Source organism: Xiphophorus couchianus, chromosome 12, assembly GCF_001444195.1.
Source record: "Xiphophorus couchianus chromosome 12, X_couchianus-1.0, whole genome shotgun sequence".
Lineage (NCBI taxonomy): Eukaryota > Metazoa > Chordata > Actinopteri > Cyprinodontiformes > Poeciliidae > Xiphophorus > Xiphophorus couchianus.
The window spans coordinates 18,656,245-18,672,985 of NC_040239.1; the positions used below are offsets into that span (position 1 = coordinate 18,656,245).

General features: G+C 35.9%; 3 protein-coding genes across 3 annotated transcripts; all 3 read left to right on the forward strand.

Moving 5' to 3' along the window:
• Window positions 1-2,202: 2,202 nt before the first annotated feature.
• On the forward strand, window positions 2,203-8,079 carry LOC114154362 (arrestin domain-containing protein 3-like). Its single transcript, XM_028033407.1, has 7 exons — window positions 2,203-2,558; window positions 3,783-3,824; window positions 4,109-4,169; window positions 4,441-4,591; window positions 6,551-6,647; window positions 6,731-6,987; window positions 7,618-8,079. The coding sequence occupies exons 1-7, from the start codon at window positions 2,297-2,299 to the stop codon at window positions 7,888-7,890; spliced, it is 1,143 nt and encodes a 380-aa protein (XP_027889208.1). The 5' UTR covers window positions 2,203-2,296; the 3' UTR covers window positions 7,891-8,079.
• Window positions 8,080-8,412: 333 nt separating this feature from the next.
• LOC114154363 (arrestin domain-containing protein 3-like) lies at window positions 8,413-11,620 on the forward strand. Its single transcript, XM_028033408.1, has 6 exons — window positions 8,413-9,323; window positions 9,416-9,476; window positions 9,559-9,706; window positions 9,827-9,920; window positions 10,114-10,373; window positions 10,729-11,620. The coding sequence occupies exons 1-6, from the start codon at window positions 9,065-9,067 to the stop codon at window positions 10,975-10,977; spliced, it is 1,071 nt and encodes a 356-aa protein (XP_027889209.1). The 5' UTR covers window positions 8,413-9,064; the 3' UTR covers window positions 10,978-11,620.
• Window positions 11,621-12,400: 780 nt separating this feature from the next.
• LOC114154361 (arrestin domain-containing protein 3-like) lies at window positions 12,401-16,009 on the forward strand. The gene is made up of 6 exons (XM_028033406.1): window positions 12,401-13,873; window positions 13,971-14,031; window positions 14,120-14,264; window positions 14,365-14,458; window positions 14,880-15,139; window positions 15,307-16,009. Exons 1-6 carry the CDS (start codon window positions 13,399-13,401, stop codon window positions 15,490-15,492), a joined length of 1,221 nt encoding a protein of 406 aa, XP_027889207.1. The 5' UTR covers window positions 12,401-13,398; the 3' UTR covers window positions 15,493-16,009.
• Window positions 16,010-16,741: the final 732 nt, after the last annotated feature.

A 16,741-nucleotide genomic window follows, 5' to 3' on the forward strand; every position in this document is an offset into this window, starting at 1 on the left:
TTCTCTATGATCAGTCATAAAATCAACTTTTAATTTCTAATATTGTAAGCAAAACAATTGGAAGCCATTTCCTCATTCAACATCCAGACCCTGTTTAAATTGACTCACAAACATTCATACAATTTACTTTTAAATGCCAAAGTATTGGAGATAAATTATAAACAAGTCATTAAATACTAAAGAGTATACATCACATTTACAACAAATGTTCAGTCATTACAATGAACACACATTTATTGAACAAAATCTGTAGCTCTTGATTTTAGGAACATAGCAGCTGTGGGAATACATGATCTATTAAGATCAGGTCATTAAAAAAAATGTAATTTCACAATAGTACAAAGTGGCTGATAGACCATATGGAAATCTTTATCACATGGAAAGTTTTTATTGTATGAAGATCAGATAATATCTGAGACGTATTGGAAAATATTGACCAATAAATGCAAAATAATATGTCCTAGATTTGACTGATAAAGCTTGTTTTATTAAAGAGGGATAATCGACTGCAGGAAAGGTAATACATTTGAGTCATTTCTTAATACAACTTTTTTAATGACACCACAAACAAGCTCTAAGTAAATATTTGCAAATGCTGTGAACACAAGGCTCTGAAAAGTCTACATATGTTTAGAGAACATTGCAAATATTCGCTAAAATCCAGGATTACATAAAACAGTTCAGAGTAAGACTGCTCTGAATTTAGAACATAATGTTTTCAAAATAAAAACCCATGAGTGTCAGAGGAGTAATGTTTAACATGATCTTATTTAAAGTTATACGGAAGAGGATTAGGGCCACCGGAAAAAAAAGAAGAATTCTGACTTTAAAGTCAGAATTATGAGATTAAAGTCAGAAAGTCAGAATTATGAGATTAAAGTCAGAAAGTCAGAATTCTGAGATTAAAGTCAGAAAGTCTTTAATTTTTTAATTCTGAGATTAAAGTCAGAATTCTGAGATTAAAGTCAGAAAGTCAGAATTTTGAGATTAAATTCAGAAAGTCAGAATTCTGAGATTAAAGTCAGAAAGTCTTTAATTCTTTAATTTTGACTTTAAAGTCAGAATTCTGAGATTAAAGCCAGGAAGTCAGAATTCTGAGATTAAAGTCAGAATTCTGAGATTAAAGTCAGAATTCTGAGATTAAAGTCAGAAAGTCAGAATTCTGAGATTAAAGTCAGAAAGTCTTTAATTCTTTAATTTTGACTTTAAAGTCAGAATTCTGAGATTAAAGTCAGAATTCTGAGATTAAAGTCAGAAAGTCAGAATTCTGAGATTAAAGTCAGAAGTCTAAGATTAAAGTCAGAATTCTGACTTTAATCTCAGAATTCTTTTTTTTTTTCTATGTTTACTTTTCTGCAGTGCAGATGCAGCTTTCTCACACCACTGTCCAAAATGGAGAATTAAGCTTACTTTAAATTATGTTAATGATATGGACTTGTCCAGTCAAAGATAAAAAGTTGAATTATGTTACCCTGGCTTTTTTTTCTTCTTAAATACATGTTGGTTTAAATAATCTGATTTTAGTTAACTGCGATACATTATGTTGTTAGTTTACTGCACCTTTAACCCATTTTAAAGGAATGGGTTAAACTGCCCTGTCATTTTTAACCTTACATGATGAAGCTTTGTTCACACATACAGTTCAGACCAAACATTTGGACACACTTTCTCATTGAATTCAATGAGAAAGTGTGTCCAAACCTTTGGTCTGTACTGTATGTGCCAGTTAATACCAACTCCTAACAGCGTGAATTACAGTACAGACCAAAGGTTTGGACACACATGTGTCCAAATCTTTGGTCTGTACTGTATGTCTAAATTTTACTTGTCGTTTCGAAAGCTGTTTTTCCAAATACAATTAGATATGCAGATCTGTATACACCTATTGTAAAACACAATGCAACTGTGCAATCTGGACAAAAGTGAAAAAAATTCCATAATAAGAGCAGGAAATGTTTGCATAACTCCCACCAGCTGCTCATTTTATGAATTTTAGCATCTTAGTATGTTGTAAGAATTAGCAAGGATGGGCTCAGGGTCTAATTCTTTTCCCACAGTCTCACCTTTTATTTTATTTTTTTTTAAAAACATTTAAGATAAGACAATCGCTTACTGTGATGGGAGGAGGCGGCGCCGCACATAAATCAAGCCAGTCCTCTTCACTGTACAAGTAGGCGTTTACCTCCTACTGTAGGCGGAGGGAAACGCCTGCTTTTAGTGTCAGGTTTCCTCATCTGCCAACGACTTTAGGTTTCCTCATCTGCCAACGACTTTGGTGCGTAAATCCTCTGTCACGATGTTGTCGACAATAAAGAAGATAGAAATTACTTATAACTCCATCAATGCCAGCAATACGTTTACAAACGGAGACATTGTTTCTGGTCATGTTTCGGTGGAAGTGGCCAAGGATTGCCAGATCAGCTCCTTCTACATCAAGTTTAAGGGGAAAGCTGACGTCTTGTGGTCGGAGAGGCACGGTCAGACCACCCACGTCTACCACTCCAAAGATAAGTACTTCAGCGTGCGGCAGTACTTCATCACAGACCCAAACTGCAAGGGTAAGGCTTATTTCTCTAGCTTTCACTGCAGGAAGAAGTTGAAAACTGAAAAAGTAGCAAGTGGTAACCTGTCGTTGAAATAAAAGGTCCATGCATATTTTTGATTGAATTTTCTTCTGAGAAACAAAGATGACAAAACAAACAACCCCCACAAAAAAGTTGTTCGATTTTATTTTAAGACACAAAATAAGAGCTTTTAGCTTTATTTCTTTTTGTTACCTAAAATGAATAGGAAGAAACTTTTAACGGTAGCTCTATTTTCTTCATGTTTAAATCATGGTTAACACGAACCAGAAAAAAAAGAAGATTTTTGTTAAGATCGCTAACAATGCAACCAATTCTGTGAACCATCATGTATTGTGACTTTAGCAGGCGCTGTTTCTCTTCAAGTGATGATAAGAGCAGAGCTAAGGGTCAACAATTTTGTCCTGATAACAACAATAACAACAACAATAATAATAATAATAATAATAATAATAATAATAATAATAATAATAATAATAATAATACATGGTTTCAAAGTGCTTTACATTACATTGTAAAATAAGAATGCATAAAATACATAACATAAGTAAAAATGTTGTCAAAAATCAGCGGTTAAAAATCAAACTAAATATTACTATTGCAACAACACATTATCAGTAGGGTAAAACTAACCTGTCTGACGACGGTCTAATCCCAGCTTACGTTCCCTATTAGTGGGTGAACAATCCAACGCTTGGTGAATTCTGCTTCACAATGATATTAGATGTAATTGATATTCGAAGAATATGAGATGGTCCATAAATGAATCTTTTGATCTTGCAGATGAAAGCTATGGTCAGTTTTAAAAATGGCTGAAGCTAAAAGGGGAAAAAAAAGCTAAGAGAAGAGATGAGAGTTTATTGGTGGATCAGAGGTTTTAACCCTTTCATTTAAGGCAATTATACAACAATTTCTGTTAACAACTGTTTAACATGGGTTTCACATGGAAGTAGCGACCAGCTGTATCCAGAAAATGGAAACGATGAGAATGAATCACAGCAACTTGCTTTCTCACATTAAATTTTTTTTGCATGGTGGTGCAATGTTCTGGATTGTTTATAATAACAGGTCACACTGTGAAACATTCATAAAACAGTGTTTTTTGTTTTTTGCTGTTGTTAATATTCATTTTAAATTCTGACTTTTGGGCCAAGCTGGTTGCTTTTCATTTATTGTATTGTAATTCCTGTTTCTCTGCAGATGACCAGCAAACCTTGATTACACACCAAAGTGGAGAAACTTGTAAGTCTTTGTATTTCTCTGTCAGGCTTTTTTTTTTATTACAATGAAAACATGCCAGTGATTTAACTTTGCTTTTTGTAATAACAACACACATTTTGATAGGACATGCGTCCAGTTTAGAAAAGCTTTATGTGCGTTGGTTTAAATGAGAGCTTCAGAGCTTAAACTAGATTTTACCTGAGATCTGGAAGGCCATCCCAAAGCCCCCCACAAAGGAAAATGAATTGTGTTTTCTTATTTTTATGTTATTTTGTTATACTTCTATGTTTTTTATTCCTTGTTAGACTCCAACGTTTTGCCTCCAGGAATCCATGTGTACCCATTCTCCTTTCAGTTCCCTCTCCAGTAAGAATCAGTTCTGATTGTTTCTTTTGTTGTTGTTGTTGGTTTTCAGTTATTATTAAGGCCACACTGTCCTACATATACTTTATGCTGTGTTGGGGTTAAATAAGGACACTTGAATTAATATACCATCTAACTTTTTTTTTTTTTTTTTTTGGTTTTTTGCTTGTCACTGTTGAACTTGTCTTTCATTAAGCCATTTATAAAAAATGAACAACAAAAAGTGTAATGCATGATTCTCACTGTTATCTGTCTCCATGTTTTTCCTCGTTAGGAATATTCCTTCCTCCTTTAAAGGTGAAAACGGTAAAATTGTGTACTTGCTGGAGGCTGCTTTGAGCAGGTCGATGAGGATGGACAGCAAAGAATCAACCATGATCAACTTTGTGGGAAGAGGAGACCTGAACCCAGTTCCTGGATTAATGGTATATTTGACTTCTGTGCCATGTTCTGTCTCTTTAGATGTCAGGGGAATTAATTTGGTACTACAACATGCTCTATGCTTAAATCAAGAAAATGTGCACAGACTAATCCAGATAACCCCAGACACATAGATCCAAGCACACTCCTTTCGTATATTCAAATCACTGTGAATTTGAGAGCATATGAGGAAATGCCAGGCAACCACAAGGCTAGTTGGTTCACATCACACATAATTTGTGTGGAGGAAATGTTTCTTGTTTGCATTGGAAAATAAACAGTTTTAGCTGTATGTGTGCAGTTAGTAGCTTCACTTGCATTTGGAGAACTGTCTCTTGCTGCAAATAATACCTTAATGTCTGCTTGTACAACAATGCTACTTGGATTGACCAGGCTGACAAATGGTTTCTCACCATGCCGTGCTGTGACTGGCCACAGTCCCAAGCACAGATCCAACATGATTGCTCTAGAAAACCTAAACAGCTGATGAGTCTAATATTTTGGACCAGAAGATCCTCTTGTACGGTATTTTAACTAGAACCAAACAGAGAATATTATCTTTCAGCCTTTGCAAAGGGGGAGAATCACAGCAGTGCCTCAGGATAAATCCAACTTGCCTCCTTGCAGCCTTGGTGTTATTGAAAGCGGGATGGGGTCGGTCATAAAACAGAAACTTAAAGATAAGGAATAGAGAGGTCTCACTGAACTAGCTGAAACCGGTTTCTCCAAGAACAGGATGGTCCACCTCATCCTGTTTCAGCTTAGATCAGAGAGACAAACAACTTATTCATGAGATAACTATTATGGAGGAATTTAAAGGTGCCTAAACTCATGGAATATATAAATAAAGAAATTATACAAATTCCCTCTGCTCATAGCCAAAACGGGAAGAGATTTAATGCACATCTGCGGAACCAAAACATCACATCTACATCGTTACAGGAATCCAAGTCTCTTGACTTCTGCTTCATACATCAGTTTTTTATAGAGTCCCAGCTCTACTGATGTGTATTGGGAAGCTTCGATCAATAGCTTTACTTCCCTTCATAGCAATTCTGGCTCCGTTTTACACTGGATGTGTATTTGGAAGTTCAGAGAATTAGGAGTTGACTTCCTGGAATCAAATCTACAAATCTTAGTCAAGTTGTTTGTTCCGTATCTGTCCAAGCAGAGATTCCCCCCCCCCCCCAAGTCTTGGGCTCCACCCCGGTTCCGTTGCAGGCTAGCTGGGGAAAAGTCAGGAGCCAGAACTATCTTGCACAACATCTTAAAACTAACATCTTTCCCCTCTTAAGGTGTATATGAATGTGGATTGTTATTCCACATTTCTCAATCTGACTTGAGGTCAGATTGACCCAATCCATTTGACACAGTACATTTCTTTTAGGTAAAAACATATCTTAGTGCGAACCAACCAAGCAACATAATGTTTAACTATTAATATAATTATATTCCTCTACACTATTTGCAAAACTCTGACACCTCTCGTAAAAAACTTTTATGTAATTTTCCCCCCCACATAGTGCCTTTAGCAATATCTTCTAATTTGAGTTGAAGCCATTGTCAATAAAAGGTATTTTCTGCGCTACATTCCACATCCTTTTAATATGAACTCATCCAAATGTACAAACATAGATCTGTAGTTATTCACCTTGTACTTCGGTTTTGCTTATTGTGTATTTTCACAACGTTAAAAGTTTGCGAGTATACGCTTTGAGTGTTACCAAACTAACGACTGTAGAAAGCTACAAATGATAGCCATGAAATTTTCACTTGGCTAAAAGTGTAAGCATGAAATTGGTCACTTTGTGCCCTTTGTATTTTAGATCCTGACCTGACCAAAATGCATGTTACCTGTGTTGCCTGCCCCTTGACATATATCTGCAAACTTTACAGACATAAGAAAGACTGTTATGTTGTTTAAGGTTTCTACCTGTTTTCTATTTGCATTTACTGTCTTGTAGGAACCCCAACATGAATCTAAGGATAAGAAAATGAAACTGTTCACCTCAGGAACTGTTGCCATGGATGTAAATCTTGAAAAGTCTGGCTTTTTCCAAGGTGAGACACTTTTATAGTGACAATGACTGCAATTCTGGAATACTCTTATACCAGCTACTCTGACCATTTTCTTTTTCTGACAGGGGAAGGATTAAAAGTTAAGGCGTTCATTAAGAACGATTCATCTCGTGAGATCAAGCCCAAATACTGCATATACCGGAAGCACAGCTTCTTTGCCAGTGGGAAGAGAAAAGTTCACACAAAAGACCTCATTAAAGAGGTTGGGAGACCCATCCCTCCTTCAGCCTCAGAAAACGTCACACAGGTTATTGCCATTCCTCAGGATGTGGAGCCCTCCATCCTCAACTGCAGCATCATCAAAGTAGAGCACAGACTCAGGGTTAGTATCAACATTAAACGTATTTGGAAAGCTGAAGAAATGCATTTATGATTTTAAATATTTAACAGCAAACCGAGCCAAACTGATCAAATCAGCCAAATGAATGGGTTTGGAAAGTGAAAGTAAATGGACACTTTTTTTTTTTCATTTAAAGTTGTGTTGCAGATGCCACGTGTCAACTCAATGCTTTTCAGCAACTCCTTGTATAATTCATGGTGCTTTTCCAAAGGTCTGTCTTATGTACACATGTGAATACAAAACCAGAGCATGGTCTGATTACTGCAGCTCATTCAAACGGAGCAGATAAACAGCAGCTGTAATTGTAATAACATCTGCAATTCTAAATTATATTCAGTTCTGTTCTGAGGTGAAATATTTCCAATTATCTAGAAATAACTTTTAATTATTTCTAAACAATTTAAAGGCCAAGAGAAAGACCATGTGACTGCAACCTAGACGTCTTGTTTTTACTTTTAGAGATTTGGTACCTGTTTTTAAAAACCAGAGCATTTTATAGCCTGAGCTCTAACTTTCTTTGAATCCAAAATGTTAGATTTAAATGCTTTGAAAATATAAACCAATTTTCTTAGACGCTGGTATCCATATTAAAAACAGCATCCCTCTCCCCAGGTCTACCTTGATGTGAAATACGCTTCAGACCCAGAGATCAAATTTAACATCATCATCCTGCCGGCCCATCAGGTCCCTGCTGTGGCAACAGCACCAACAGCTGCTTCTGACTTTGGAATCGAGCCATTTGGGAGCTATGGAAATCCTAACCCTCCCGTGTGGGGCTTTGGACCCCAACAACCATCACCGGGGTATCCACCTGCTGGTCCTCCTCCTTCTTATGGGGCACATGGAATGTACCCTCCTCTGAATGAATTTGCTAATAAATATTAAACACACCAATTAAATATTAAAAGCATAATATATTGCTTTTAAAGAGGAGAAAGATAAAACCAAAAATATATAGCAATTTTATGTAGACAGAAAAATGTATCACTGTGCTTTCTATTTATATTTGTATAAAAATGTAAACTGCACAGTGCCATGCCTTATAATAAATTATGTCTTTTTAATAATCATTGATTTCAAGCTGTTGTGCATTGGCAATTTAATGAACATTTCAACAGATTCTATTTTTTATACTTTTCCATGTGGTTTTTCTTTCAGTTAGGAGCAACAGGACAGTTCAGGCTATGATTCAATTTCTTCTTTCTTTATGGATTTATTTGGCCAATTACAAGCTAATGTAACTTTTGTGGTTTTGTGACCCCAATAAAAAACTACCCAGTTCAGCCACTGATCTGTAGATCAATTGATCTAAGTAGATCAACATAGAGGTCAAATTGCTTCTTCACTCCAATATTAGTGAATCATAGGGATGCTTCATTAAAAGAAATGTTTTTATTTGAGAGTTTATCTGCACTTCAAATGATTCAGGAATTGAACTGAAATAATTTTATTCAAATATACAGAAAAACCAAATGACAATTTTCAGCTGCCCAAGACCAAGAGTGTATATCTACGCTATACACTTTCAACTGAAATTATTCACACAGTTCATACATTTGGGCCTGGTTCACACTGTATCAGTCTTAGAAACTTGTCCTGCTGCATTTATTATGAGTTTATAGACCATCAGATAACACATCTGACTGACAAAGGAAGTCTATCATGTGACACCAACTAAAATGGAAAATTTGACTAGCAACGTATCTTGTGACCTGATGACTGTGACGTTACACATTCATTACTCCTCACTGGCAAACATGGCAGGCTTTCCTTATTCCCTGTTTTCCATTCAGGTGCTTGTCATGTTTGCCACAGCAGTCTGATATTTGGATTGCAACATTCAGTTTCTCTACTCATGCTTTTGTTTCAACAGGTTTTATTTTCTTCCCAAGTTTCACTGTTTTTCCGAGATAGTATTTAGAGTATGCCAACAAGGTGTATTTGTCATCAAACGTGACGCAACCAAAACTGGTTACTCAGGTCCTGAAAGTTTGCGGCAGGGTATAAGACGAGCTGTGCTGGTTTAACACAGGCTGATTTGTATCATGCTCGGCTGAAAATGACCATCAAAAAGCTTCTTATTGAATACGATGCTGTAAACAACAGGAACACTTTTACAAATGGAGATACCATAAATGGACGGATAATCTTGGAGGTCTCAAAAGAAACAAAAATTCAGTCGCTTCTTTTCATTGCTAAAGGAAAAGCAAGAGTTTGCTGGACTGAGCATTATGGCCAGAACCAAACTCATGTATACTGGTCTAATGAGAAATACTATAGTGTAAAACATCATATGATAAGGGAATCAAGACAAGATGGTAATGTATGATTTTATATTATAAAAAAACATGTAATGTCTTGAGTTATTTAATTGTTTACGTGCTAATTTGATTTATTTTTTCTTTTCCAGGCACTGAAGTCATTAGTGGGGGAAGACATGTTTTTCCTTTTACCTTCAAGATACCTGACAGGTATTTTTGTCTTTCGTTGGTTTACCTTTAAATCTCTTTTTCGTCTTCTGCGATAATCCTTCTTTGTTACTTTACTTAACAGGAAGATGCCATCCTCTTTTCAGTCATCTGTGGGCAGAATTGTCCATAAGTTGAAGGCAGAGCTCAAACAGTCAATGAAGCTGAAAAAGAAAGCTAAGATTCATTTCATGTTTGTGTCCAAAGCCGACATGGACACACCAGGACTCTTGGTGAGAAACAGAATGACTGAAAGTGAATCTTGATAAAGTGCTGCACACTACAAATAAATTTTTTTCAGGAGATGGTAAGATAGTATTCAAATGTTTATTTAAGTCAAATCTGTGTTTCAGGTTCCCCAACAGGAAAGCAAGGATAAAAGTCTTGCATTTGGTTCTGGAAATGTTTCGATGGATGTCCATGCAAAGAAAATGGGATACACCCTTGGTAAGTTTTTAGCTAGAGAAGAAAAGCACTTCATATTTTGATTTACAACTTTGCACCAAAGCAAAACCTGCAAACCATGCTGTCATATCTCAGTACCAACCTCCTCACCAAGTTCAATCCTGTCATAGTTATTTTCTTCACCCCACTGTCTATATTTTATGTTTCAGTGTAAATTTGTGCCTCTATTTTACAGGTGAGGCCATGAATGTCCTCATTCAAATCAATAATACCTCAAGTCGTTCAGTAAAACCCAAACTTGAACTATATGAGAAGAGGAGCTTCTTCGCTCAGGGTCACCGGAAAGTTGAGACACGCACTATCCTAAAGGAAAAGTCAGATGTTGTTGAAGGACGATCCGGCCAAAAAATGGTTACGAAGATGATCAACATCCCCAGAGAGCTTACCCCGTCTATTCTGAACTGCTCCATCCTGAAACTGGAATACAGACTGAAAGTAAGCCTCACCAATCATTCCATTGTGACTTATCAATATCTGTTTTGATTTTACAGACATTAGACCTTACATTTATTTAAAGAAAACTAAATCAAAAAGTTGTCACATGATGAGGAAATGTTAACATTATTCAGGAAATTGTCACTAATACAAGACAATGAGCACAGAAAGGAACCAGCCTTCTTAGTATTTGATACTTCAATTAATTTTACAAACACAATAATGCAGAACATCTTTGTCTAATTATAGAGAATATGAACAAATCCCTTGATATGATGTGATATAAAATCTTCAAATATTATGGAAATTAAACTAAGCACAACATTTATGTTTCCCCCCTGACTTTTTCTCACAGGTCTACCTTGATATCAAATGTGCTGCAGACCCAAAAGTTAAACTCCCCATTGTCATTCTCCCTGAAGATAACAGCAGAGAGTCAGGTGAAGTACAACCACTTCCTCCTGCTGGGATTGGACTTGAAGCATTTGGAAACCCAAACCCACAAATCTGGGGCACCACATCAGGAGCGATGAGTCCTCCACCTCCCTATGAAGCATCTGCCATGTATCCCTCCTTCCCCTCAGATTATAAGACTACCTTGTAATATCAGCATATCATATTTTTCTTCTGTAATGACCACAATACTGTTGTACCTGCACTATTTACTTTCCACTTTGTGGTTAGACACTCTTGTTATGTGCAGAAACTTTAAAAAAAAAAAAAATCTTTCTAAATCGTAAATTAAATCATGACACAGATTTAACAAACAACCATGACAGTTTTGAATGACAGTGAATGTAATTTTAACAAAGCAGTGCATTGTTAAAATGGTTGTTTGTTATTTTAACTACAGAGAAAATATTTCAGAAACTGTGCTTCTGAAGCAAAACTTTGGTAAAAACTTAACTGAAATTAGTTATTATCAGTAAAAGGGGAAAAATTAGACTTAAAAAAGACATTCTCTACCAGAGATGAAGCTTATATTTTCTCCAGAGAAGTTATGTTCATGAACTAGTCACCTCTAATCAGGTGACACGATAATGGGCGCTCTGATTGGTTGAGACGCTGAAGAAATAAACCTATCATTAACCCTTTCCGAGCTGGAGTATATCTACTTTAACTAAAATGTGCTTATGTTTACAGTAAAGAGTACAAATATTTCACAACATATTTTTGATGATATATCATGTCAAAGTAGCTCCCAATGATATTATGAAATATATTAAAGTCTCATCTTTAGACTTCTACTTCTTCCAGCCTGTGAGAGTTGATAGGTATGGATGCACTTTAAACATCCCACTGTCGACATACAATCGCGGAGATGTTTCAAGTGAAGCAACTCCTAACACAATTCTGCCATTTAAATGGTCCTATTTTCAGGCAACTTTTTTACAGCTTCTATTAGATACTATTTTGCCATTTGCTATCATCTCATTTTCAGACAATTAAAAGAGGCACATAGAGCATACATAAAAATAAAAACAAGCTCAAATAAGTATGTAGTAGTAAGGAATGTTAATATAATATGCATTTACATGGTGCACATGGACATTGAGGAAGAGATGAGTCGGTTGGTGACTTCTGTGGACAGTGCCCTCTGCTGATTGGAAAACGTCATCTCCGTATCTGTAGTCTTGTCCCTCCCCATCCTTGCTCTGTAATAACATAGATGCATTGCTCAAGTGTGCCTTCAACTAAAAAAATTTAAAGACAACAAAACCCAAATATTTGTAATTTTTTTGTATTACAATGTAATGTGATCCCCACGTCCTGTTGTATAAACGATTTATACTGACCACCTCTTTCTGTTAGGCAGGTGAAGATCTCCATGTCACTGCTAAAATGACCAATCTTTCTCATCGTTCAGTCAAACCCAAATTTGTACTGGATGAAAAGAAGACATACAATGGAGGAAATTATATCAAAGTTGATAAGCATGACATTTTTCAGGAAAAGGCTGATGCTTTGAAGTCAAGGAGTGGCACAAAAACTGTGACTAAGGTTTTTACCATCCCCAGAGAGTTACCTTCATCCATTCTAGTTTGTCCTATTCTCAAGCTGGAGTACAGGTTCTTGTATATTGTACTAATATTTATATAATTAATGACATCAAAATGAAAATATTAAATTAAACAGTACTGCTGCTGTTTCAAATCACAAACTGCATTGTCGTCATGGTAAATTGAAAATGATCAATGGTTTTTACTCGCATAGTTTCTTATCCAGAGGAGCCTAAAGCTTCACACTATTCACCCACACATTCATACGTGGATGGTGGTGAGCTATTAGATATTAGCCACACAGACCCCATTGGCAGTCTGTCATGCGCCGGTGCCACCGGGCTCTCTGACCACCAACAGCAATGGGTTAACTATCATCCCCAGACACAAATATGCCCATCAAGTCCAACCAATTGGATTTTATTTCTGGTGGTATATTTAAAAGGTCTAATTTTAACTAGGATAATTTGAAATAATATAAATACTGAAACATTTCGTCTTCTTCTAATCATTTGGATGTTTTTTTTTTCTCATAGGTATATCTTGACATCACATGTGCGCCATACATAGTGTTTAAACTCACCATTGTTATCCTACCTGACCTTTCCAAAGAAAATCTCTTACCTCCTTCCAGTAGCTGCAGTTGTGAAGTATTTGAAACTTCATATGAGCCAAGTATTTCAACACTCAAGATGACCAAGTCTTTCTATCTATCAACTCTTCAAAGTGTTGTCTCTGCTTCAACAACCTTTGTTTATTTCTCCTGGCCTGCTTTTAATATCTCATTTAACAAAATGTAACAGTTTCACTCCACTGTCATTTAAATGAGATTTTTTTTTCATAAGAAAACTCTTATGTCACAATGACACAGCATAACAAAGTTTCACATTTTTAACTCCTATATAAAATAAGATAATCAAAAGGATGTTTTCAAAAACAATATGCGCTACATAGCTGAACACTGAATTTCAGCTAAATCTGCCTCTATTTTTTTCAAAAAAATACTGCCGTGTTTTCATGGCTTTATGTTTTTTCCCCAAATGCACACCTCAAGGTGTCCCAACCAGTTTCACGTTTTGTCATCAGACAACCTGAACAGGTTTGTCAGGATTTACAAGCTCACCTGCAGGGTTTATTCTTTAGCAGAATTGACTAAGGAAGACTATTGGATTCACACGGTTCAAACTTCAACTTGGTTTGAGCTTCTCACTCTGATGAAAATGACCATCAAACACTTTCAGATTGAATACGATGCCATCAACAGGAGGAACATTTTTACCAACAGAGATACCATAAATGGACGGATCATCCTAGAAGCCATGAAGAAAACAAGAATCCAGTCACTTGTTTTTAAAGCTACAGGAAAAGCTTCACTTCGCTTAGTTAATTATTATGGGAACATAATAGACAGGGAAGATGAGAGAGATGATCATAATCACCTGGACAAAATAAAATATTATCGAATAAAACAGGATATCCTGAAAGAAGGAGAACAAGATGGTAACGTATGATTTTAATTTACTGTTCATATAACTTTATTTCACTAATTTAACAAGAGTTGATGATATTGATTAAACAAAAGCTTTTTCTGTTCCAGACTGGAATGTCATTGAAAAAGGAAGGCATGTCTTTCCTTTCAGCTTCAAGGTACCAAACAGGTATGATTCATTTATTTATTCTACAGTTCATGTTGTTGTCTCTTGTCAGACTGTAATCCTTTTTATTTTTTTTTGCAATTTTGTTTAGCCGAAGAATACCTTCATCTTTCTGCTCAGTCTTTGGTCAAATTGTTCATACGTTGAAGGCAGAGCTCAAGCAACCAATGAAGCTGACAAAAAAAGCTGAAACTCACTTCACATTTGTGTGCAAGGCATCCGAATCAGGACTTATGGTGAGAGAGAAAGAACTGTTAAAAAATTGTCACACTTTAGTGAACTAAGAAATAGAAAACAAAGATTTATGTAAATCACAATGATGCAATGCCATTTCAGGCCCGTCAACATGGAAGCATGAACAAAAACATTGCTCTTGGCTCTGGAAAGGTTTCAATGACTGTCCACACAAGGCAGAGAGGATACAAACAAGGCAAGTATCTGGTTTGTGAAACTGAACATGCTGACTTACAAGTACAATTAGTTCTTCAATACACCGTATGCACTGTATTATATTGTTATATTGCAGGGCTTTGAATATTTAGTCTGTTGTAGGAAAAACAATGTTGGGATATTTCAAATAGTATAAATTTATGCATACATTGCTCTGGATTTTATTTAGAGGAAAAAGAGTAAAAGGGACTGAACATAGTCCTAGTTTTTACAAGAACCAAAAGATTTAAAGTAAATGTGTCCAGTGTGTTCTTCGCTCCAAAAGCATGTTCAACTATGGAAGATATGTTCTAACCTGTTAATTGTCCCCTTGTTCAATCCATTCTGGTCTTAAATTATATTTTTATTATATTGTCTTGGTGTGTGATAATGGAAGCTGACTATGTCTCTTCATTGTATAGGTGAGGCCCTCCGGGTCCGGCTTGAAATTGAGAATCTCTCAAGTCGTTCAGTCAAACCTAAATTTGTACTTGATGAGAAGAAGAGCTACTTTAGCATAAACCGAAGTAAAATTCAGAAACATGAGATACTGAAGGAAAAAGCAGATGCAGTTGAATCATTCTCTGGCAAAAAAACGGTAATAAAGGAGATCACCATCCCTCGAGAGCTTTCCCCGTCCATTTTGAACTGTTCCATCATCAAGTTAGAGTACAGATTAAAGGTAAGCTTCACCTGTGGGACAGTGTTGCTTTTTGTTTACACAGTCCAGTCTAAGACATTACGAGATGGTAGGACTGACCATCCAAGCATAACCTAAAAAGTATATATGTGTGTGTGCATAGAATCTTGCTGAAAAGAAGGGATTATTTACCATTTCTTTCCTCCCAGGTATATCTAGAAATCACATGTGAGGCAGACTTAATGGTCAAACTCCCCATTGTCATCATACCTGAGCTATCTGAGGAGGATCCTTCTGGACGTCCAAATCAGCCAGCTTGGATGTCACAACCAGTGGGTGCTCCACCTCCCTATGAAGAATATGCAATGTACCCTTCTTTTCCTTTTGGAGTTTAAAAACTCAATTTTTAAGGCTTCCTTTAAAGGGAATATTATGGTTTTTGTATGACACACCAGCAGCAGTTTTTGCACCTCGTCATTGCCTGTGTGACGGATCATCCTAGTAAATTGTGTCTACAGCACAATTTCACAAATTTGCGGCACAAATGAGCCAAAGAAAACATGACTGAGATTATTTCCTTTAGAGAACACAACAGCTACTGCAGGCGACTTTAATATGAATTCAAACTAGGTTTTCCTTTTAAAGAAATGTCTGAAGTATGTAACGTAATGTTGATAAAAGGCTTTGTGATGGGCTAGAAATGTATACAGCCAGGAAGACCACCTCCTCTTCCCACTGAATGCTGAAGATAGGCAATTAGAAGCCATTGCAACCTTTGATGCACAGTTTGAAATGTGTCTACATCCAGCTGGATCACAGAGTCAGAAATGCTGTAAAGACAGGGAAAATGAAACCCAATCCTTGTCTTACTTGGGGGTACTGCAGCTGTAAATAATAAATTTTTCTATCCAATATAATATAACATAAATTGGACAAAAGCAGTGTTAGGGTAGTTGCAATAACTGACATTAAAGATACCAGTTTTAGCTGATTGTAGTCTCAGCTTCACTCTACAACTTGACAGAGAATTTCATCCTGATGATATTATAATTTAAATCTTTCTATAGGAGTCTCCCTCACTATCTTGATTGCACTAAACCAATAGACAGGTTGACTTGGGTTTGGTTAACTTTGTATACATTTTTACTTTTTTAACAACTGTTAGAGTTGAGATCTTAAAATGCAATGAGAATGACTTAATTTGGTTAAGATGTATCTTATTTAAGTCATAATGAGTGGGCTTTATCAATGCCACCTATACTAATTAACCAATATGTTTATGACTGTTTTTGTCTGAATCTGGTGCAAAATAGATAAAGTCTTCTTTAAATAGGCTAGAAAATACTTGATGAGATGGGAATAGTGAGGGCCTTTTTCTTTTGACTTCTCATTTTTAAGATTGTACATCATTATTTTAGCATCTTAGAAGTTACCTCTTTAGACTAATGTTTGATTCAAGTAACCATTTACCTCAACTTAAACATACTATCCTCATATTTGTTTACATTTTAATTTTATTTGATCCCTTTTGATCCCCAGTTTTATTGATTTTACATGTTGTAATTAACTCTGTTTAGGCTGAATAATGTATTTTTTTGTTAAACTGCACTTTAGTCCAATTTGTGTTGTTTCAAATGTATTTTT